Source organism: Cordyceps fumosorosea (assembly GCF_001636725.1).
Source record: "Cordyceps fumosorosea ARSEF 2679 chromosome Unknown scaffold_1, whole genome shotgun sequence".
Lineage (NCBI taxonomy): Eukaryota > Fungi > Ascomycota > Sordariomycetes > Hypocreales > Cordycipitaceae > Cordyceps > Cordyceps fumosorosea.
This window is the reverse complement of record NW_017387301.1, coordinates 2,642,274-2,665,973: the sequence shown is the minus strand read 5'-3', so window position 1 is coordinate 2,665,973 and position 23,700 is coordinate 2,642,274. Positions and strand designations below refer to the sequence as shown.

Below are 23,700 nucleotides of genomic sequence, written 5' to 3'. Positions count from 1 at the left end.
AGGACAACTCCCTGCAGCAAGGCAGCATCTATCTGTCTGGTGGTCGCACGTGTCACCCGGGGATGATTTTGGCTTGTTTTGTTTTTTACTTCACTGCATTGCGGGCGGAAAAAAAAAGCTGCATCTATATACCATGACGGACATGTATGAAGCCGGAGAGGAATGCTCTGAACCGGGATAATATGTTTTCTACAGAAAGAAGTACGAGTATATGGGCGCGTGCATGGAGGGAGCCGGATGGGACTGTGGTCTATGACGAGAACTCATAATTCAAGCGGTGTATCACAATTGGGAGGAGAATGGACGGGGGCACAGGGACATAGAAACGGGGGAGGAGGCAAAGGGAGCTGTACAATACAATTACCAAAACGACTTCTCAAGGGCTACATATGAGTCGAATAACAATAACCATGACGATCCAAGTTCGGGATGTCACTTGCTTGTTATCGTGACTTGATCTGAAGCCCTGCGGGTTGAAGCGATGCCGCTGCCGAGTCCGGGCGGCCATTCCGCGGCTGGTGGCTTCGGATCCGCCGCTTTACTTGATAATAAGAGAGTTTTGGAAGAGGAAAGCTACTGGACATGGTAGTGGAATAGGAAGCCGCCCGAAGGTCTCTAAAAGGTTTCATTCCAGCCTTTTCCTCTGTCTGTAATCTCTTCGGATTCGTCTCACCTCTTCACTTTCCTGATTTTTCGCTCTACGTTACATCCTGACAGCACGAAAATGGGAAACAGCAGCCTTTGCAGAGGCCGAGTTAGCCATGGCCGTCGAGGAGCTGCCTCATCGGACCAGAAAAACGAGTTCGTCGGCTTCCCTCCCCCACTAGAGCCGGACACCTTCCATATTCGGGTGATGCATTACTCCCTGACCTTTTTTTTTTTTCTTTTGGCTCACAACCAAGCCCATCCGCATACGAACTCCATGCGGTACATCTTTCGCAATCGGCGTCGGGGCGTGGCGTAGCAGTCGATCGTCAACAACGGGTGTCTCCTACGTGTAGGGCCGAGGCCATACCCGGTCGCTCACACACTCCTTTGCTCGCGCGAATCACGGGTCGTTGGCTAATCTCCAATAGGCAGGTTGACCGCGCAAGAGTCCAATCTTGCGTCGACAGCTACTGACCTTCCTCTATGTAGCACTCGTTTTATTGCCAGGATGGCGGGCTGGCGGTGATCATCTACACACCATGGGCTTCTCGATCTGCGTTTTGTTGTCGGCAAAGCCCACCGGACGGGACACACAGGTTATGGCTCCGTCGTTCAGTGGTCAGCGATGCGACAAGATCCTTGATACGATACAACATGGGCCGGCAAGGATATAAAAAGTCGTGGCTCCCTTACCGTCGCCTCCGCTGCACGTTCTTCTGCCTCAATCATCGTCTTCGGCGTCTTGTCCTTGTCGCGCCCTAAACAACCCTCGCGATGAAGGTTACAGCCCTCTTCGTCAGCGCCTTCGTGGCCGCGTCCCTGGGCATGCCGCTGGAGACGCTCGTCCAGCACGAGAGGCGCTCCGACGCCCACGGCGGTGCCGGGATGGTCAAGCTTCGCGCCGCGGAGCCCTCCGCCGCCGTGCCTGTCCGTATCGCGCTCGCCCAGCGCAACCTGGACCGTGGCATGGAGCTGTTGCTCGCCGTGGCCGACCCGGACTCGCCCACGTACGGCCGCCACTACACGCAGCAGCAGGTCGCCGACACGTTTGCGCCGACGCAGGAGTCGATCGACGCTGTCCGACAGTGGCTCGTGTCCGCCGGCATCCCCGATCGCAACGTCCAGCTTTCCCAGAACCGCGGCTTCCTCGACTTCGAGACGACCGTCGGCGGCCTCGAGGCGCTGCTGCAGACGTCGTACCACGTCTACGAGGACAAGCGGACGGCTTCACAGCACCTCGGCGCCGACGACTACCACCTGCCCGCCAGCATCGCTGCCCACGTCGACTACGTCTGGCCGGCCGTGGCCTCGCGCAGAGTCAAGTCCGCGCCGGCGGCCGCCGTCTCGCCCAAGGACGGCACCGGGTCGCTGACCCCGGAGGAGATCAAGGCGATTAAGGCTGACCCGCTGACTGACTGCACCAAGTACGTGACGCCTGCCTGCATCGCGGCCATGTACAACATTCCGCCCGCCCCCAGGACGGTCAGCCCCAAGAACGCGCTCGGCGTCTTCGAGATTGACTACGAGATGTACAAGCAATCCGACCTCGACCTGTTTTACGAGACGGTCGCCCCGGACATCCCAAAGGGCACCGGTCCCAAGGTGGACCTGATCGACCTGGCCAGCGCCCCGTCGCCCGACCAAGCCGGAGGCGAGGCGGCCATGGACTTTGACATGGCCATCCCGATCATCTACCCGCAGGCCACTGAGCTGTACCAAGTCAAGGAAGGGTTCCATCAATTTCTCGAGGCCGTCGACAGCAGTTACTGCGACAAAGGCACGTCGGATGACTGCGGCACCTTCACGCCGACCACTGTCATTTCTTTCTCGTGGGGAGGCGAGGAGGACCCCAGAACCGTACCCGAGACCAAGGCAAGTTAGACAATAACAATAGGAGAATTGTAAAGAGCCTGCGGCTAATCTCTTAGCAGCGTCAGTGCAACGAGTTCATGAAGCTTGGCCTCCAAGGCACCACGGTCGTGTGGTCCTCGGGCGACACCGGCGTCACCCCTGAAGGCCAGGCGTGCCTCGGCGACTCGCAGCAAATCTTCAGCGTCGACGACCCGGCCGGCTGCCCGTACGCGCTCTCCGTCGGCGCCACCATCCTGCCAAAGGGGCGGAAGCCGGGCGATGCCGAGGCCGTCACTGAGTCTTTCTCCCCCGGCGGCGGCTTCTCCAACATCTTCCCCGCGCCCGACTACCAGGCCGCCGCCCTCGACACCTTCTTCACCGCGCACGACCCGGGCTTCCCCTCGTACAACGCGACCGACCTCAACATCCCGCTCTCCGGCGACGGCGTCTACAACCGCGCCGGCCGCGGCTACCCGGATGTCTCCGCCGTCGGCGACTTTGGCGTCTTTGCGTTCAACGGCCAGGTCGGGCTCAACGCCGGCACATCCATGTCAGCGCCCATCATCGCCGCTATGCTCACGCGCGTCAACGAGGAGCGCCTTGCCGCGGGCAAGACTCCCGTGGGGTTCGTCAACCCGGCGCTGTACAAGAAGCCGGACGCCCTCCGAGATGTCACCGAGGGTCGCATGCGCACCGACGCGCCGTACTCCTGCCACGGCAAGAGTTATTCGGCGACGCCTGGGTGGGATCCCGTCACCGGGCTGGGTGTGCCCGACTACAAGGCCATGTCTGCGTACCTGAACGGGCTTCCTTGAGCGCCCAGCGGGCCAGGTGCGATCATTTTGAAATTTTCCCTCCCCTTTGTTGCATTTTCCGACAAATATACAAAGTCACCGATTCGCTCCTTTGTTTCGTACTCCGTACCTTATCACAAAATGAAGAAGACGTTGGCCGAGGAAGCGCAAAACAACTGTGAGACATGCAGAGAACCCCTGCCCAGTAACGACGCCTCTTTCGAACCAGGCTCTGGGCAAATCGCTTGGGATTTCGGCTCCGATGTGCCGCTGTTAAAGAGAAGAAAGCCTTTGAAAGACGCCACCGCCAGAAAGAAGGACGCTGACAGGGGAGAGACGAGACATGCAGATGGAATCCATTCATGTGTATGTAGGGCGGCAATAAGACGCCTCTTATTCGTAAAATCAGACCAGTTCGTTTAGTCGATGCATATACCCGTATATTGGAAGATCTCTCACCATGATTGGAGTGCTCTTTGTTCTTCTCGATCGTCTTATTCCCTTGCATCCGTACGTCCCTTGGAATTGTTTGGAAAGCCTCACCGTACGTGACGGGCTTCGGACCCCCCACTATCCGCCCTGGCAGCCCTGTTGCTGCCCGCTTTGCATTCTGGTCTTATTCCCTTGTGGCAAGTAAGTCCCTTGGCCATGGGACGCGCGCAAGAGCCTAATTACTTCGTACTGGTACATGATATGTGACCAGCGCCAGCCTTGTAGAGATGTGTTCGAGACCCCCAAGTGTTGCGCGTGGTGGCCGAGATGGCCGAGCCGGGTCTCATCAGCGCTGCCAGGAAAGGAAAAATAACCGAATGCGCACTTGCGTGGACGGTGATCAGCGCTAGGATTTGTGCAATTACGCCCGCCACACGGCTTCCATGGGGCATTTGGGAACCTTGCTGGTTATTATGACAAGAGCGCTCTCATGTTCGGCACTTTGTGCTCAGGCCGAGTTGCGAGACCTTGCTTGTTGTCTTACGATGTGTGCAGGTGGCATGTTTTTGGCCAATGCATTTGTGCGTCACAAAAAGTCCCTCGCGGAATTCAACGCTGTATTCTTCCCTTGGCGACTGCTCTCTTGAGGTGATTCTGACGGCCATGCGACTCTGCAATTGCACAATAGGGGTGAGCACGAGTCTTATTAGCTGATGTTTCTATTTTCGTCACCTGCCCTCCGTGAGATTCCAGGCTAGAATGAAAAGACCGAGATAACAAAGCTTCTTGTTCTGGGGACGGCCAGCGCCGGTAATGGCGCACTCTACTTGACACAGCGCCCGAGGACGGTTGCAGCGCCGGAGGGGAAGGTAGGATCGTCGCTGAGAGCAGCACACCACCGCAGGTCGTGTTTGGTGATTTATGTACCGCCGTAGTCGTTGCTGTTTCGTTCCGGCACTGTGACGGCCTGTGAGTGATATTCGCATCCATGACTGCGTCTCCTGGAAGCGTCTCGGTATGCTTGCTGCTTTCATCACCATGAGAGATTTTGAGGCAAGCAACCCGAGGGACAGCGGGGATGCCTCGGTCAACTTTCATGACGGCCCGGGGTAATTAACGAATGAGCAAGTTCATGGGCTCGGTCGCAAGGACAGAGGGTTTGCAAAAGTCCCAGTGGGTGAGTGGATTTTGCAGGCGAGTGGAGGCACTCAGCATTGTGGCACTTGCTGGAAACTTGCCCAAAGTGGCAATGCAAAGTTGCTTGAATGAAAATGACCGTCTCAGATGCCTTTCCTTGTAGGAGGTATATGGTTTGTTGTCGTGCCAGGCACTATGGTCTTTCCTGTGTGGCTGAATGATCTCAGTTCAAGAGACTTTCGGCCAAATGTGACTTTGGTGTGTAGTTGCCATACATGGGAGGGCAGAAGATGGCTGCCTCGGCGGCTCGATGACTGTCGATACGCTGAGCGACTTCATCGTGGTGGCTGTAGATTCGCTGCATCATCAGATGACGCCCAGTTACGATGTCGTTGCCAAAAGGGCAGTTCACGGATAACTAAGGAGTGAGTGATCACATCTTGCGACGTAGGGCAGCGGAAGCAGCCAGCGCCCCCACGACGCCACCAGCAATAAAAAGCTCGTTATTCAGGGCAGCCAGGCCAATTGGGTGACAGTGTGTAAGCCAGGGAGCACCCCCCTTGAAAGAGCCTCGTCAGTTGGCGGCACTTGGACGGTGAGGCTAGGCTGTTGTGTGTGCATTTGTAATTGGCTGATTGTTTGTGAGTCGCCTTCTCGGGACCTATTCGGCGCTCTCATAAACGAGCCCAGTAGGGAGTAGTGTGGTTGAGCCCTTCGGATTTCTGCCCGTAACGACAATGCGCTCGGGAACAAGTAACTGCACCTGGTATTTGCCCGTGTTAGTGTGTAGTTGGATTATCGTTGCAGGTTACTAACCCAGGGGAGCGAACATCCATCTATTCTTGGCCAACAGATATCAGATCAGTAATTTGCGGCCTTGGCGATACATATCCCACTTGGCTACCACGGGCCGCACTTGGAAAATGGTTAGCTTGTGTAATTGGGGTGACTAACTTGTTGCTTCGAGCTAAACAATTGTCAGTAGAACGGACTAGTCGAGCCAGAAGCCATCTATCGCTCCGTCGCTTGGGCAGAGAGAGAAGATGGCGCAGACGTCGTCACCCAATGCGCAGACACAGCACATCACCAATCCCATCACCTACCGCTGCGGGCCTAGCGCCACGCCGATGGTGTAGCTTGAGGCATCGGACTCATGGTCATGGGCGCCCCGGAGATGCATGGCTAGCTCGTGGAGGAGGGGGGATACGCTGGCTGGTCTGACTGGCTTTGCTTGGCCCCTCGACGATGGACGATTGAGGAAGGCGTTTACTTTGTCGGCGCAGTCCGATGTGAGGGGAAGACAGGGGGGATCTGAGGTGAGGGTTGGGTTACTGGCAAGTGGTCTGGCGAGGATGCGACAATGATGACAAACGGAGGCTTGCTTGCCTATAAGCATGAGGGTATCGCGCGATTGTTTGATGTACAGTGGGAAGCTGCAAACCTGGGTGAGCCACAAGGGGTGGACAGTGCGAGATTTTACGCACAAGCAGGCGCCTGCCCTGGAAGTTGCACCCGACAGACCGACAGCTGCTCGACTCAGGCACATACAGGCGGCGACCCCGTAACTGGTGGGTTGATGCTGCGCAAGCATGACATGCGAGATTTTCGAATATGCATACAGCATGAAATCCCGCCCCTTGCTATAATTCAAATACACTGTTCAATGCCAAGAATGGTGGACTTCGGTCCAGACCCGAGCCGTTGGCCTTGTTGGCCGCTGGCAAGGCGCGTCAACTTTGCTTCTGGCGGGAGGGTATCTGTGGCAGCAGCAGCCACCAAGAGGCCACGCACTGTAACCTCTGGCAAGTCAACTGCAGTTTCTAAGCAGGCTGTGTGTGTGTGTGTGGCTGGTGCGACAGACAGCCTGGCAAGCAAAGGTTCCCAAAGGTTCCCACCACGGGGCCAAAGGTCCCCCCCAGGGGCCTCCGCAGTCCCAGCTTTTTAGCGGACTTCGGAGCCTTTTTCTGGCACTTCTTTCAGCCGCCTCCAGCGTCTTGCGGCACCGAAAGGGGCCCTGTGGCCGCTAAAGTCTTGGTCCCACAGCCAGTGCCATCATCAACGGGAGTTTGTAGACGAGTCTTGTCACGAAGGCCTGGAAGTACATACATGGCAGCGACGTGGCTGTCTATAATCTGATCATCACAATTGTCTCTCACATCTATCTACGAGTTAGTCTTGTTAAAAGATCTTCTTTACCTAGTTGATCCTTATTTTCCCCTAGTCCGACCCATTCCGGTTCCAGCGCTGATTGCCCTCGCCAGCCCCAGACTCCCAGACAGGTAGACCCGGCCGGACCTAACAAAAAGTACCTGGGTACTTTACTTTTCTAACCAAAACCCACCCTGCAAAAGGTCCATCATCCACTCTCGCTGCTCCGTTATGACCGGTTCGCTGTCTCCATACTAAACTAACCCTCCCAATACCCCCTCCAAGCCCGTCCATTCGCCATCCAAGCCATGCCAACCCAGCCTTTGCCATCTCGGCCGCTCGCCCAGCCCAGATCCAGGCATCCTTGGCAGTCCTGCCCGTCTTCGTCAACAGACGGCCCCCAAAAATTTCCAGCTGCCCTTTGTACTGGAACTAACGCTTATTAACAACCAACCGTTCTTCTGAGCCATCTCGCCCGGCATCCTTCTCCCGTTAACAAACGCCATCCTCTCGCCCACGTTCAAAACGCCAACCTCGACCCTCATCTCACCATCACCGAGCGCTGCTCTCTACATCCAAAAATAGCAGACCGGAATACACCTCTGGCTTCTACTTTTTACTGGCTGACGTCGCTGCAACCCCCACTATCATCTGCCGGACGACTCGCTCTACCAAAAGGTCCCTGCGGCTCCACCAGGTGCCCATCATCAACCACCACTCCTCCCACTGCGACGCACACCACAGAGAGAGACACAACTAGAAAAGTCTCTCCCCAGTTCAAATCTCGTCCTACTCGCTGCAGCTGCTGCTCTCACCTGCTTTCTTTCCGTCATCCCCTGTCGACGACCATCGACATACGCCCGGCTCTACGTCCGCAGCCTTACCACCGACTGCCTCTACTCATACTCGGCTTCTGCACGACTGCGCTTTATCCGGCCATCCGGCCATACCCCAGACGACAAATCTCGACTGTCCATTCCGCTGGTCATCTTGTACTTGCCAACTTGCCCCCTCAAACGTCACCTGCGCCAGTCCCCGCGCTTTCCGGCCCTTCCAAATCTAACTACCTCCAACGACACTAAGGCTACCGACGAGTCCTTGTTCACTGCAACACTGCCCACAGCTCTTGGTCCGCCTGTTATTACCTTTGATACGCCCCTCCCGTCTGCGATCGGCGCCTCCCAGCTTCTTTTGCTGGCCCTCCCCCTTGGCATCAACTCACCCGGTCCTTCCTTTGACTCACCACCTCCTTCAACCTGTCAACCTCACCATGCTCCAGTGCGGGTCGCTATGAGCAGACTTTGGCCCGACCAAACCTGAACAACCTCTTCGCAACTCTCAACGTCCAGTGTCCACTGCCTGACGCTATTCGACTGGACGTCTACTGGCCCGCGCCGCCGAGTGACGTCTCGGGCGTTGCTGCCGTCTATCCGTCCTCGTCCATAGCCGGGCATATAAGCCCAACCAAATCACCATGGACGAATCACAAGAGCCTCCGGCGGACGACGGCCATGCTTCTCGCGAAGGCTCACCGCCGCCAGGGCGCCGTCTATCCATAGACGAAGATTTGTTTTACCACCGCATCATGTCAGCTCCGCCACGCCGCTCGTCACTACCTCCGCCTTATGTGCCCAGCGAGTCTTCCCTCTATAACGCTGTCGACTCTGTACAAAGGAAAGCCAAGGGCAAGTCTAGATGTACCTCCGACGGCGAATCTGAAGAGCTGCCCGCCTATTCCAATTCTCTTTACATGGAAGGAATCTTTACCAAGAAGCATGAGATCGAGAATACGACAAAAAGAGCGGAAGATCGCCGGTGGCACAACGCTTTCGTGGTTCTCGACGGAACCGCTCTTCACGTCCATCACGTAAAGAAAGACTGGGGATGGGGAAAGGCGAGAGACGGCCCAAGTATATGTCCGGATAATCCTCCGTGGGTGAGGAAGGGCAAGTTGGAGAAAACCTACAGTTTGCTACATGCAGATGCGGGCATTGCTGCTGATTATAAAAAGTGAGTTGAAATCTGCACATTTGAGCCAACCGCGCTAACCTCTCTTCTAGACGACGCTACGTGATCCGTATACGAGCAGAAACAGACCAGTTTCTTCTTTCGTGCATCGAGCTAGGCACTTTTGTGAGGTGGCTAGAGGCGTTATTCGCTGCTATTGACATTGCAGCACCTATCGATGAACGCGACTTCCCCCGGGACATGTCCATCCCCCGAGTTCAACGTATACGTTGGTTCCGTGGGCAATCCCCAGTACGGATGCCAAGTCCCTCAAGAACGCAAGATGCAGAAGAGACGACCGAAGCGGCGTCTTCTACTTCAGGGCGACGCAACTCATCTCCGCGACGGCCACGGAGTAGCTGTTCTCGCAACGAAGAAACAGAAACGCTTGCACCACACACGCCGGTGTTTCCTGACCACGAAATCGAACACGCCCAAAACGCCATCGACTCAGATTCTGAGGAATCCGAAGATGAAGACGACGGTGGCTTTACCAGAGGACCCCGGCTGGCACACCGATTAAGCACAACATCGTATCACAACGCCTCGGTAGATCCATTCTCCGGCAAATGGTTTCCAGAGCACAAGTGGTCAGAGGCTCACGACATGCTTTACGCCAAGCTATGCTACAGCAATCTGCTATTCCGAAGCCCGAGAAGATCAAACTACATTATCAGCAAGGGAAAGCAGTGGTTCGTCGACTGGGCCACCGGGCGCATGGTACGAGTGCTGCCACCACCCTACGGCGAAGATCACTTTGGACCATGGCAGGTTGTCCACACGGAAAACCCGCGCATTTAAGGGGTCGATTTCAAGCCACTTCTATTACGAACATTTACGACGGGGGAATTTACATACATTTGAAGCCAAGGTGGACATTTATCGATTCGATACCCACCTGGAGCAGTATCTGCATCTCGGGTGCAGAAGGGGGACTTGTACACGATTATGGTTGCATTGGTTGGGGGGTCTTGGCAGACTGGGCGTTTTGGTTTTGGTTTATATGCCTTTGCGACATGTCGCAGGGCCTTGCATCGGTGGCTGGCGTGATTTATAAAAGCTATCAGATGGCAGCGCAGATGGACGCACGTTTGCTGCGCCTAGCTGCTGCTGACAGGAGTACGTGCGCCGTCCGCTTTGGATAAGATGCGAACGCTACTTTTTTTTATTGTACATAGCATTTCAGTTTCCTACAGAAACGAAACACACCATCTTGGACATATCACACACGCTTTGCTCGGCTTCGGTTCCCGTTCCCGGTGACTCACACCGTAGATTGACATGTTAAAGTGTGGATGCCAGATGCCGTTGATCTTTGCTGGCAGGCTCGGGTATTGGAGCCGTTGGCGGGCAAGTGCCGTGCTTGTTCAAATGGACTAACTACCTAACCAATAACTTCCCGAAAGAAGTGTAGCGATTCACGGGGCGACGTCTTCCATGCCGTTCCGTCTAGCGCGCCACCAAGACTCGGAACGTGAAGAGCCCTGGCCTCGACATCCTCTCCCCGCGGCATCAAAAGCTGCACCTGAGACACGTCCATCATCTCAAAAATACGGTGTTTATTTATTCTTTTGCTGATTTGGTGTTCGTCTGCATTGCTGCGCATCTGTCGCTGCTTCTCTGCCGTTCCCTCTCCGCACCATGTTTGCCCTCTCCTCCTCCACCTCTTCAGCTGCGGTGGGTTAAATATAGCAGAAGCCCGTTCCGCCCTGTTGTGGCTGGCGTTGTGTGTGCCTCGTCACGGAGCTGAACACCGCAAGGGAGAAAACCCAAACGACACGAAGAAGCGCCACAAGTGTGTTCGGTGGGCGGCGTGGCCGGGGGGGGAGTTGACTAGACATTTCGGCTCAACTGTTCTGAACCCTCAGGGGAAGCCCCATGTGGCGTCCGCTGTCCAATGCGTGCGCGCCCTCTCTGAGTTGTTCGAGTTGCGTTTTCGCACGTCCAGGGTGTGCGCGCTACCGCGCACCGCGTGGCGGAAAAAAATCTCTTTTGCCACGCAGGGCCTAGTTCCGGTGTGAAGGCTTGTTCTCTTCCGCGCGCGGAGGAGGGGGATGATGCCAGGTTAGGGCGGCGGCCATTTTGCTGCTGCCAGAATTCGTATGGGCATTCGGCTTGCCGCTTCCAGCAGGGGGGGGGGGGGGGGGGGTCGTTCCCAGCTCCCAGCGTCAACGTCCGGTTCCTCTTTTCGCTGTTCCTCTTCTTGCTGTTCCCTCCCTGTCCCTTTCCGTGACTTGCTCAGACATGCTCCGCGTCCAGGCGCGTCTCCTCCGCGACCGCGTCCGCCACGCCCGCCAGCGCCTCGTTGGCCGCGCGCACGTCCGCCGCCGCGCGCGCGCTGCCGGCGCACCTCGTCCGCCAGCAGCGCGTTCTGGCTCTGCGTCGCCTGCAGCCGGGCGTGCAGCTGCGACTGGTGCCGCGCGAGCGCCGGGTGCGTGTGCGCCGCGAGGATGGCCTGCGGCGGGAGCGTGTGCGGGCTGCATACCTGTGTTAGCTGTAACTGCTCCGTAGAAGGGGAGAGACCGGGAAAAAAAGCAAAACTCACGGCGTAGGTTCCTTCGTCTCGCCCGCCTTGAGCGCGTCCTCCCTCGCGCGCTCCGCCTCGCCCACCAACACCTCCAGCTCGTTGAGCTTGGCCACCACCTGCCTGCTCTCCATGATCTTTTCAAATTCCTTCTACGAGACGTCATTAGCACACATTCCCCCCTTCTCTCTTTTGGTTCCTCAACGTACCTCGCATCGACTCTGCAGCTGGCTCGCCATCTGCTGCTGCAACGTCCGCAGCACCCCCTCCGCGCGCCGTGCCACCGTCGGGTAGCAACCCGCCACGTTGACCCAGCTCAGCTTCTTCAGCGTGCCGCCGAGGGCCTTGGCGTAGATGTCCTGCAGGCGCTCCGCGCGCGCGCCCGGCACCAGCTGCTGGTCGCCTTGCCCTTCGGCGTGCGTCGTCGTCGTCGTCGTCGTCCCGTTTCCTGGTGCTGCTGCTATGGCGGACGGCGCGCCGCCTTGCTGTGTTTGTTCCGCCATGGCAGGGGGGCCGGCGCGGGCAAAGGCTTCTCCTTGTAGATGCTGAAAAAGATCTAAAACAGGAGTTGCGGGGGGAGGGGGGTCTTTGATTCGCGATTCGTATCCCCTTGTTTTTGTGGAGGTTGTGCCGTTGAAACCGACGTTCAAATGCCAGTTCGGTCTGGATTGACGTTGGGAAAGACGCGACGGGAGACGCGATGGCGCGGCCCACCACGTGATGGACTCTAACTGCAACTCTACAGTTGCAGCCCGCCTACCAGATATGTTATTAGTAGCTATGAGAAATAAAAAACATCTCCTTACTCTACTCATTCTTCTAGAAAGTCATCTACATTTACTTGAGCCAATTACAAGGTAATAATGAGTTGAGATTTATGCACCCATCAACCGCTATGTTGAGTATATCCAAAGTAGGGAATTGTATTACATAGTCTATCAGGGTATCACGGTTTCTCCTCTTTCCCTTATCCTCTAATTGGCCGACAAGCTTTCTACATCGTCTACTGCCTCGGCCGCCGGGCTGCCGTCGCCGGCACTGCCACGTGGGCCGGAGCGCCGGAGCTCCTCCTCGTCCTCCTGGCGCTGCAGCTCCTGCGCCTCCCGCCGGCGCTTCTCCTCCTCCTTGCGGGCGTCCTCCTCCTCCTTGCGGCGCCGGTCCTCCTCCCTGCGTCGCTGCCGGTCCTCCTCGCGACGCTGCTTGGCCTCCTCGGCGCGTCGCTGAGCCTCTTCCGCCTTGCGCACGCGCTCCTCTTCCTGCTTGCGCTGCTTCTCGTACGTGGCGAGGCGCAGCGTGCCCAGGGTGAGGAACGCCATGAAGATGATGCCGAGAACCGAGCGCCAGATGAGCACCCATCGGACACCCTCGATCTCCGTCTTGGCGTCAGACGTCAGGTCGATGCTAATCTTGTAGCTAATCTTTTGAATCTGTTCCCGCGTTAGACGTCATCCGTCACAGCCAGCACGCTGAGAGCGACTTACAGCACTGTCCATGGCCTTTTGTTCCTCGCGCACAGCCTGCTTGCGATCGTTGTACATGCCCTTCACTGTGTCGTTCAGCGTCGCAACCTCTTGATTGAGCGACTGCGTCAAAATGTCCACTTCATGCTGAAGATGTGTCCGCTGCTGACGCAGTTCCTCTTCCGCGATGCGCCTGTTATTCTTGACCTCGGTGTTGAGCTCCGAGCAGGCGGCTGAAAATAAGTACGTCTCCTACGAGGCTAGTCAGCATAACGAGCAACGCTCTTCTGAATAAATGCAGAACTTACGTTCTCAACGTCGCTTTTGCTCACGAGGCTCTGCTGCGCCACGTGCAAGTTCTTTGCCAGCAACTTTCGGATGGCCTTCATCGAGATCACCGCCTGCTGCGTCGTGTACCCGCCCTCCTCGAGCTGCTTCACGAGCGAGTAGCTGTCGAAATGATGCTCATACGGCGGCGGCGACATGGAGGGATGCTGCTGCGCAATGTGCTCCGGCGGCTGCATGTGCAGGACAGCCTCGAGAGGCCCGCTCGATTTCGCCGCCTCCTTGGCCTGCGCAGCCTTGGTCTCCTCGGCCGTGGGTTCTCTGGTGCTCGTTGAGGTCTGTGATTGTTTCGTCGATTCGCCACTGTCATTCTTGGTCTCGCTCATCGTCGGTGTCGTGTCCTCTGCTGGCGGTGCTTGGGGCGCCGCCGCCAGGATCACGTCAGGAGGTGCACCGCCCTCTTCGCTCCCTGTCTTTGGCGCCGCTGTCCCTGGTGGCCTCTTGGCCACCGTGTCGGCCTGCGCAGGTTGCTCATTTCCAGCGGCATCCTGATTAATTTCCGCAGTTTTCTTCTCGGCGACGGCAGCGCTGTCCTCGGCAACGGCAGCGCTGTCGAGCTGGGCAGCGGCAGTACCTGCTTCGTCCTTTTCCTTTTGCTGCTCGTCCCATTCCTCTGGCGCCACGCCTTTTCCATGCCTCGGCGCAAACGAGCTCTTGCCCCGTCGCATGACATGCGCAGACCGTTTCGAGTTGACGGCGGCCCAGGTGGCGCGGTTGCCCGCGGTCGCAGACCATTGCTGCGGTTGGGCCCTCGAAGCTGCCCGCAGCAGATGCGGATACAGGAACGTCAACCGCGTCGCAGCCGACATCTTGGACGTCGAACGCACAGTCCCTTGGGCTCCTCTTATTCAAATCGATTCATGGACCGTCTCAGCTTCGGGAGCGATTGTCGCTGTTACTGTCGCCTTCGTGTCGGGCAGGAAGAGTAGAGTTTCAGGTGGGCAGGGGAGTGTTGGGGGGTTCCCTTGTTAGCCCGTTTCTTGCCGAAGTTCGACGGAGCGTCTTCGTTGTCCAAGTGAAAGATTGACAGGCGAGAACGCTAAACAAAACTGACAAGACACAAATGAAATGAGATGAAAGAGTGGAATGTGAAAACGTCTTATTTGTTGAGGATTGTGTTGAGAAGGAAGGAAGAAGGTCGTCGTGTCATGGCGGTGGAGGGGGAAGCGCTGGAGGCTAAGTAATTATTAGGTAACCAGACGAGACCTTCTTGAGGGTCCAGCTTCTGTGGTGCCCGCGGGAAGCCTAACCTCAACTAGTATCCAGAGCGAAAAGCAGATGACTTCGAAGTCATGGCCTGGTAGATCAGACACAAGATATAGAGATACCAAGCATATTTCCATCTTGGTATTGATGAAATCACTTGAAAAGACAATGATGCATAACTTATATGGCCTCTTGGTTCACTGTGGCTGCTCTGTTCAAGTCATTCTCACCCGGCAAGCACATTCAAACTTGACTCGCAAGACAAGTTGCCCAAAACCAATAGAATTCATGGAAATCACTACATAGCAAACTATATAAAGCAAACCCCATGCTGCCATTTAAAGAGACCGAAAGCCAATCCACATTAAGCCCGCTTTCCTCCCGCAACACCAAAGCATATCCAAGCCCCGTACAGCCAACTCATCCCCCTCCTCCCGAAACGCTGAAGCCCCATCAAAAGAATTTGTTCCAGTCAGCAAAACACGTCTTTCAAGCGCAAAAGAATACCAAAACGCTTGGCTTGTATTCCAGGCTGACATTATCTGCAAAATCGCTGCTCGCGCTTGTACAGCAAAACTAGCTAAGCGCGGGCTGGTAAAGTAGTGTGACACATAGAAGGTCTTGGTAAGACAAAAGTAACGAAAACGCCCCTGTACACTGTGACAATAAGAGAAAGAACCCAGCAAAAATTGTACGAGAAGAAGAGAACAAGGCAAGAGCCGACGTGTCGTTCAGTGGCCCTTTCCCAGCAAAAAGAAATTCTTTCTTCCATGGCATCAAGACTGGTTCTCGTTAAACCGCCATTCCCATCTAAAGCCATAGCAATATTGCGAAAAGAATATCCTAAATTTACCCATATGAATGATCTGAAAAAATGTGCAGTTGTGAAATCGGCAAGAGGGTATGGACTTGAGCGAGCTTCTTTCCCTCTGCCCTTGGCGTATTAAAATGTCGTAGACGTGTACCATCAAGTGAACTTCTTCCAAGGGGTATAAAGTCGGTCGTGAATCTATGCGTATTCCTTATGCTTCCTCATCGTGCACCTGGACGGCCCCCGGGGCTGCGATAGATGCCTTGTTGGGTGCATCCGCCGCGGCCAGGCTCACGGCACTAACGTGGGTGCTTGGCGGGCTGCTCGTCCGAGGGCTGCCGGTTTCATTGGTCAAGGCAGGAGTAAGTGTGTCGTGGTGATCACCCTGGTCCCGGCCTCCCGTGTCGGTGTGATCATCCTGGTCCCGGCCTCCCGTGTCGGTGTGGTCACCCTGTTCCCGGCCTCCCAGGCCCAAGAGCTCCTCGAGGGATTGAAGCTGGCGCATGTTGCCATTCTTCTTGAGAGCATAAAACTGAGGCTTGACCAGTTCAACAAGATTATCCTTCTCGGTGCCCGACAGGTAAGCCAAGAGTTTTTCTAAACAAAAAAAAAGGAAGGTGTTAGCTTGTGTTGAGTAGAGACAAATGAAAAAGATGAGACTGCTTACGGATAACATAGTTCCCGTACTGGTCGCGGATCATAACCGGTAGCGGGTTGGTGCCGTCAGAGCCAGGAGTGGTGAGCTGTAGGCGGATGGCGGTACGCTGCTCAGCAGTGCCGAACTGAATGCACTTCTCTACAACGTTGGAGGCAAACTTGTGCTTGGAGAATGTGTGCAGTTGAGACATGACAAGCTGAATGAGCTTCTTACGGTCCTCGGGCTTGCCATTGCGGATGACGTGTTGGGTGACGTAGTTGCCGAACTGATCGGTGAACAGGATCTGCGCAGATGCGTGCAGCTCGGTCATAACCGCCAGCTTGTCAGCTTCGGTGCCATTTTCAAGCACACGCTGGATAATTCGGCAACCGAAGTTGTGAGAGGAGAGACCGGTAACCTGACCGCGTAGGGCCTCATTGATGAAGCCAATGTACGGTCTGGGAACGAGCTCGATAACCTTCTGGACGACGTGGTTTCCATTCGCGTCGCGAATGACGCGAAGAATTTCAGGGGCGAGCTCCTGGGCGAGCTCAGCTTGTTGCTCAACAAGAATATGCTCAAGAGCCTTCTGTACGACTCGGCAGGCGTAGACTTGAAGGGAGAGGTCGACGACCTTGCCGCGCATCTTCTCGGCCAAGATCTTCTTCTGAACCTGGTTGCCATGCTCAAAGAATTTTTGGACAACATAATTGCCAAAAACATCCTTCATGAGTTGAACGGCATTTTGCTCAATTTCGCGGAAAACCTGCTCCTTCTCGTCGCTGTTGGCGGTCTCAAGCTTTGACTGAATGAATCGGGAGCCGTGTTGGTCGCCGCTAAACTCTACAACATGGTCGTAAATATCCTTGATCTCGTATCGCCTATTGGACTTGTTGCTCTGGCGGAACTCCTCAAGAAGATAGCTGCGAACAGCCTTGGAGGGGTCTTGGTCGCGCGAGGATCGCAGAGAGGGGCTGCCGTTGTTGTGAGGGTACGTAGCGGGCACTGGAGGAAGGCCGTAGTTCTGGATCAGGGATTGGCGAAAGTGCTGCTGCGCATAGTTCGGCTGGGCATAGTGGTCGACAAAGTTGGGAGCGTACTGCGGTGGCATCATGCCGTAGCCATACTGGTTGTATAAGTTTTGAGGATAGGCCAACTGAAAATGTTGATGTTGGGCCTGAGAGCGACGGTCACTGTCGGCTGTGCGAGGATCGCGCGAGGAAGGACGAGCGGCCCAGATGCCAGAATTGACGGCTTGGCTAAGGCGAGGGCTGTTGTTAGAGTCCAATCCGTTGTAGGTGGGCGAGGGAGTGATTCTATCAAGGGAGCCACGCCTAATGGCAGAGACGTGGGATCCAATAGCCTCGGCCGGTGGGTAGTCAAGTCTGGCAGGTAAACGCGAGCCGTCAGCCATCCAAGAAGAATCCGGGTTGATCTGGAATGGCTGCGAGGCAGGGTTGAACGAAGAAGTGGCGGGGTACTCGTCCAGGCTCATACGTTGAGAAAACTGGGCTGAAATATCTTCGTCGAGCCTGGTGTTGAATTGACGCTGGTGGGCGGTAGCCACAGAAGCGGCATGACTCGGGAGACCACGCTGGGAGTGGACAGAGTTGCTGTGCCCATGGGGTTGGTAGGTGCCGGCGAATGAGCTCGATCCCTGATGCTGGCGCATGGCAGGCAGATTCTGGTCGCGCGAGGCGAATGCTCCGATGGTATCGAAGGGGGCATCGTGGGTCGCGCGGTTCTGAGTCGGGTAGGCGTCGGCATCGAAGGAGGACCTCTGAAGGCCAAGGGCGCCGTGTGCCTGAGAGTGCTCAAGGAATGAGGCGCTATTAGCAAGAGTGGCCTCGTGGACTCGGTTGGGAGAGTTGTTGACGGAGCGAGCAGGATGGCCATTGCTCCAAGGACGGCCAGACCAGACGGGTTCGGAGTTTGCGTTGAGAGCGCTGGATCCTGCGGCTGTGGGACTGTGTTCGGATTCTGCGATGGAAGGTTAATCAGTGTGACGATGTTGCGGCGGCAAAGTGGCGGGAGATGCAGGATCTTTTCTTCATGCTTGCCTATTTTCCAAGAAAGAAAAGAGGGACAGAGAGGAGAGCGAAGGGATGAAGAAAGCAGGGCAAAGAAAATCAGAGTGATGGCATACCTTGATTGGAGACTGCAGCGGGACGGTCCCTGGAAATAGAGGCGTTCCAGATGTTGCTGTTCGGGTAAAGATTTGAGGCTGGAAAGCCAGAGCCAAGAGGCTGCTGAGCCTTGTCGTTAGGCCCGGTCGGCGGCATGTTCAAAGGTGAGAAGATGTTCGTCCGCGCCTGTATATGTGATGTTAGAGGGGGTGATATAGAATAAAAGAAGGCGAAAGATGATGGAGGGGAAAGAAGGGGAGCGAGACAAGGAAGAAGAGGAAGAAGAAGGGAAGGAAAAAAGGTAGGCGATGATTCAAGTGCAAGACTTGCGCTGGCTGCGTCAAGCGTGCGTGGGGAGGCGAGGGAGGTCCAGGCCACCCTAGGCGTACTTGCTGGTGGTGGGATCTGGCGCTGGCAAGACTGAGAATGGAGGATGCAAAGCCAAAAAAAAATGGAGGCCACAGCGCTGCGCGAACTCTGTCAAGAGTGCACTGTACCTGTACCTTTAGCGGTGCTAGACACTAAACGTCCGGGTACAGGTACTACCTTAAGGGCACCGAAAAGAGGGCAAGGGCGAGGGCGTGCCAGCGAGGTTGGAGCCACCGTTGATCAGTGAGTGAGCCACTGGGACGGGTCCAGTCCAGCGAGACAGGACGGACAGCCACACGAGCCCCCTCAATGCGATGCAGTGGGCAGCGAAAAAGGGCAAGAAAACAAAGTAGAAGGAAAGAAAAATTTGCAGAGAATTGGGGAATTGGAATCTTTGGATTCTTTTTTTTTTGGCTGTTTTTTTTTCTTATTCTTGGGTAAATGAAGCGAGGAGAAAGAAAATATATAAAAATCAAAACTTACCTTTGTCATGATGTTGCTCGGAGAGTCGAAGTGAACACTTCAACAAACAGCAAGCACAATGTTGATCAGTGGAAGCGATAGACACACGACAGCCTGACAAGGGTGAGAGTGATGTCAATAATTGAAAGAAAAGAGAGCTGGCTCGTAATAAGCAGGGCCGCTGGTAGGTATGCGCTAAGCGGATTTGCGCCCTCAAAGTGGCCTGGCCTAAGTTGGCGCCCTAGAACAGTGGATTGGGGAGGGAAGAGAGCCGAACTAGTGACGATCTGTCAGACGATGGGTTTTGGATACGCAGCAAGTTGCATCGGCAGAGCAGTTTCGAGGTTGTGACGGGGGACGGGGAGAAGCAGAGGCCAGTGTGAAACAAGATGAAGACGAGCATGAAGCGGGCGGAGCAGGACAGGGGAGGTGCGTGCGGCAATCGATGCGTGGCGGAGGGGGAAAAAAAAAAAAAAAAAAAAAAAAAAAAAGAGTCATAGAAAGGCAAGGAAACTACCGAAGCCACGAGGGGACATCGAATTGACAGCCAGGCCGGGGGAAGGGGGGAGGGAAGAGGAGGAGGGGGTGATGGGATGTCGTAAACGGAGACGCGATGCTGCTGCGATGCAGGGTGGCGCGGGAGAAGGATAACTCTACTCAGATATGGCGGTGGCGCGCGCCAAGTGGAAGGGGAAGTAGGGGTGCGAGATGGCGTAGGTGATGAGGAATAGGCAGAGCCAGGAAAATGAGTCGAGTACAGAGGACACGATTCTTCTAGAGGGAGATTCTCTTTGAACCGAGTCTGTCTGCAAATTGACTCTTGCAATCGACTCGACTTCTCTTGATCCCCGAGAACTTGGGATTCCAAGACTTTTTGGAGGACTTCCTTCAGTGGGCAGAGATAAAAATAAAAGAGGGGCCGTATGCAGTGAAAGAGTGAAAGCAGTAAGGCTGATCGCCCTGACTGCAGCACGCTGGCAAGGATCTGGGGGCTGTATTCTCATTGTAATCGTCACAGCGCTTTCTCGTGCAGTCGACGCCGACTCTGGGATTCTTTTTATTTTTTTTTTTCGAGTTTTCCCACTGAATAAACGCCACCGAGGCAACCAAAAGTTACTTTTTTTTTTCTTGGTGGCGGCTTCGAGCTTCGACGCGACTTCGACGCCAACACCTTCAGTGGATAAGGTACCGATGAGGCGGCGACGCTTGTTTTGCTGGTGGAGGCTTGGGGGGACCAGGGAAGGAGATGGATGGCTGCAGTAGATGGATGGACGGCAAGGAAACAAGGAGACGGGCAGGGCAGGGGAGAGAAGGGGGGCCGCAGGGAACAAGAAGCAGCTGCTTCCGATTGGTGACAGCCAAGAGAATGAAGATCAAGATATAACACGTACCTGGAAACAGTTCAAGTGTTTCGTCGAGAGTGTGTTGAAGGAGGAAGTTTTTGGAATTTTGTTGTGCGGTTGCAGAAGATGGGTTGAATGTATGTATGTATGTATTTGTCTCCTTTCGTCTTTGGCCGATGGCGACGATATAAACTTTCCTTAGCTAAGGAAAGTGACTGGGCAGAATGTACCTTGTGATGCGTTGTTGTGTATGCTTGGATGGTGGTAGAATAAGTACAAGCTATAACGGCATGTACTAAAAAAAAGCCGGGTCGAGTAGGTAGATGATAAATAATAAAAACCGTAATTTGCAAGGGAAAAATTATAATGATAAATTCGATGACAATATATACCAGATGGTGGTGAAGCACAGGTGGTGTTGGATCGGGAGGTGGTGGGCAGTGAGTGAATCAGTCAGTCGGTCTTGCGGTTGTCGATGCCGTGTATCTTGCCGTCCGATGTCGTCGCACTCGGTTCCGATTCGGTGCAAAAGGCAACAAAGGATAGAGAAGAGAAGGAATCGATCCAAGAATGAAGAGTTGCGGCGGGAGGGTATTATAACAGGAACTCGCGCAAGACAAGGCAAGGTTCCCACAAGGGGGATGCGACGTTGGCCTGTGTTGCCTTGATCCTTTTTTTTCTGCCCTCTGTCTTCCTGAAGCAAATGGCAAAGTGCAGCAGCGACGAGCCGGCCTATGGAGCCAATAAAATATTTCGCCTGGCGAGGGATTGCGGAATGTTGGCGCAGGCGACTTGAGGCGAGGGATAATATCACATAGGAATGAGATGGGAGACGGGCGAGACAAGATTAACAAGACGCCAGGGAGGTGGGGGAGCCAGAAACAAAAAAAAAAGCCCTCGCTGCAGAAAATCAGAAAATACACAAGGGAAGCCCGGGACCCGGGGGGCCAGTCGTGGGAACTAGACGGGTGTCGGGGGTTGGACAGCAATATAATACTAACCGGGCTTTTGCTCTTGCTTGCTTGCTTGGAGATGAAGCAAAGGGCAAACTCTGGCTTCTCCATACAGAGCTGCTGCACGACAGGTTCGAGGGACACAGAAGGGGGGAGTACAAGGGTGGGAGTGTTAGAATGTCTGACACCAGTACAGATGGTTACAGATTCACAAGCCACAAGGATGAGAAACCATCCAATCTACAGCCAAGACTTGGAAGAGGTAAAAAAAAAAAAAAAAAAGTATTCGCATTGTTATCCCCCAAGACGATGATGGATGTGACCGAAATCTCGGATTGTGGTAAAGACGTCACCACGGCCCGAGGGGAGGGACGGGAGGCCACTGCACAACCAGGACAGGGGAGAGAGGGGTTGTATCAAATGGGCTTGTGACTTGGATCAGTTCAAGAGTTCTTCGCCCGGCAGTTTGGGGGGGGGGGGGGGGGGGCGGAGGCGAGAGTGAGCAGGGTTGCAGCAGCAGCATAGTGCAACCACACATGTGCTCGATCAACAAATGTCTCTCCCTCTCTCCCATCTGGGGGCCGACGGTTGTAGGGTGTAAGTAATGCAGCTGCAAAGTCCAAGGGAGAGCTCAGGGGGAGGGGAGCGAGCGGTTCGGTCATCCGAGGCGAGGAGGCGGGGAGGCGGGGAGGGATTACTGCATTTCGATAAATCATTTCTCTTACTCCAGCCGAACCGCGAGCGACTTTGACAGGAAACGAGAATTGGGGGATACTCTACCAAGGGTATGGCAGCATATTCGGACTTGCCGCGCAGAGGGGAGGGTTGTTTGCCTCCATGTAACCAGTAGACAGGGCAGCTTGGCTGGTTCACTGAGGCAGGACCGACCAAAAGGGCCGACAAGCAAACAAGAGGGAAAAGAAATAACCAGGTAAATTGACTAAATAAATACAAATCGAAATTGGCAACTTGCCTGGATAAAAGGCAGTAATTACATGGAAAATAATAAAGAAGAATCAGAATAACCGAGCAGGCCCGCTATGCGTAACCCAGGCTCGGCCACTATTCAATCGACATATAGCGAACCTGTTAATATTAGTAGGCAAGGACTAGTGAATAAACATAAACATCAAGATATAGTATTCTCTGGATTTGCAAAACTTTCCACATGCCATTTGCAGGAGATGCTTTGATTAAATCTTTCTCTTTTCCCACACGCTTCATTATAATCACCTGTATATACCTCTCCCCGCGATAGAATGTCCGATGCAACTCTTTGGTCCCTATAAATAACAGCATCAATCAGTTCGTGCCTAGGCGCATTGCAAATCGCCCTTGTGACCACACCCCACGAGACAATGTGCCTGACAAGCCCTTGGCTCCCTGCCAACCCAATCTAATTTAATACTAATTAATAGCATCATCCGGCGCTCTATACCTACCTGGAAGTAGCCCTCCCTCCTCCATCACCGCCTCTCCCGTCATCCGGCCGCCGAATGCGACACATCCCTTGCTATCCTCCAGACGCTAATGCTTAATTAATCGCCCTCTCGATAGAAAAAGGGCCTGCTTACCTGCATCACTAGCTACCGTCTCCCATCATTCCCTCAGACCAAATACGAGGTCGGTCATGCTCGCCCTTTCTTGCTTTCTTCCAGCAGGAGGCTTACTCGGGAGGTCGTCACATACTCTCGCACCTCGTTTACATTTTTCTTTTCCATCATCCTCCTCTTCACGATCCATCGTCACCTCCTTCTCCCTCTCCACCCGTCACATCCTCCAGGTGAGACCAGACAGTCTTGTCCCCGTGCCGCCTAGCTCTCCCGACCCCGGATCCCGCGTCTTCCTACATAGCACATTGACTTTCTCGTACGTATGACTGGTGCTCAAATGGCATCACGCGCCAGGACTATCAGCTCAAGCTTCACCCCTTCCCCTTCTCTTCTGGTCAGTATGGAGGTTATGCTCTGACGGCTCTGCATGTTAGTCCTTGCCACCTTGGCATAGTGACAAAGGCTTCTCATCGACGACCCCTTCCGGCCTCCCTCTCTGCCGTCGGTATACCGTCCCGCCTATTCAATTAAACCCTTGTCTCACCCATCCCGCCGTTCATCTCACCCACAATGGCTGTCAAAGGAACCGACTACCAGATCCAGCGACAACTAACGAAAGTGACTACATAACAACAAACACCCCAACGCGCCCATCCTCGACGCCAATTGTCCACGTCTTACAATATGCAAGCTTTACTCGCCGTGCCATTTCCCCTCATGCTACATCTCCCGTCTATGCATTTCTTACTGCATAGTTCAAAGCGACGTCCCGTACCTTGAGAGTTGCGCGGCCATCCATCCACCCATCTAATCTGCAACTGAATCGTCAACCCTTCCCGGGGAACTCGACCGGCCCCATTTCGTGCCCGCGGCCCTTGTCTCTCCTTTGTTTCT

At 54.9% G+C, this 23,700-nt stretch overlaps 6 protein-coding genes across 6 annotated transcripts; 3 read left to right on the top strand and 3 right to left on the bottom strand.

Annotated features, from left to right (window-relative positions):
• Positions 1–1,422: 1,422 nt before the first annotated feature.
• ISF_00859 (Peptidase S53, propeptide) lies at positions 1,423–2,529 on the top strand (the record flags this gene model as incomplete). The annotated part of the gene is made up of 1 exon (XM_018844466.1): positions 1,423–2,529. One exon carries the CDS (start codon positions 1,423–1,425, stop codon positions 2,527–2,529), a length of 1,107 nt encoding a protein of 368 aa, XP_018708916.1.
• Positions 2,530–2,597: 68 nt separating this feature from the next.
• Positions 2,598–3,314, top strand: ISF_00858 (Peptidase S8/S53, subtilisin/kexin/sedolisin; the record flags this gene model as incomplete). Its single annotated transcript, XM_018844465.1, has 1 exon — positions 2,598–3,314. The coding sequence occupies one exon, from the start codon at positions 2,598–2,600 to the stop codon at positions 3,312–3,314; it is 717 nt and encodes a 238-aa protein (XP_018708915.1).
• A 5,170-nt stretch (positions 3,315–8,484) lies between these two features.
• On the top strand, positions 8,485–9,818 carry ISF_00857 (PH domain containing protein; the record flags this gene model as incomplete). The annotated part of the gene is made up of 3 exons (XM_018844464.1): positions 8,485–9,020; positions 9,071–9,240; positions 9,400–9,818. The coding sequence occupies 3 exons, from the start codon at positions 8,485–8,487 to the stop codon at positions 9,816–9,818; spliced, it is 1,125 nt and encodes a 374-aa protein (XP_018708914.1).
• Positions 9,819–11,255: 1,437 nt separating this feature from the next.
• Positions 11,256–12,044, bottom strand: ISF_00856 (Nnf1; the record flags this gene model as incomplete). Its single annotated transcript, XM_018844463.1, has 4 exons — positions 11,256–11,318; positions 11,368–11,494; positions 11,563–11,693; positions 11,751–12,044. 4 exons carry the CDS (start codon positions 12,042–12,044, stop codon positions 11,256–11,258), a joined length of 615 nt encoding a protein of 204 aa, XP_018708913.1.
• Positions 12,045–12,515: 471 nt separating this feature from the next.
• ISF_00855 (hypothetical protein) lies at positions 12,516–14,155 on the bottom strand (the record flags this gene model as incomplete). The annotated part of the gene is made up of 3 exons (XM_018844462.1): positions 12,516–12,968; positions 13,023–13,253; positions 13,310–14,155. The coding sequence occupies 3 exons, from the start codon at positions 14,153–14,155 to the stop codon at positions 12,516–12,518; spliced, it is 1,530 nt and encodes a 509-aa protein (XP_018708912.1).
• Positions 14,156–15,574: 1,419 nt separating this feature from the next.
• On the bottom strand, positions 15,575–18,282 carry ISF_00854 (Armadillo-type fold domain containing protein; the record flags this gene model as incomplete). Its single annotated transcript, XM_018844461.1, has 3 exons — positions 15,575–15,960; positions 16,031–17,980; positions 18,147–18,282. 3 exons carry the CDS (start codon positions 18,280–18,282, stop codon positions 15,575–15,577), a joined length of 2,472 nt encoding a protein of 823 aa, XP_018708911.1.
• Between the last annotated feature and the right edge of the window lie 5,418 nt (positions 18,283–23,700).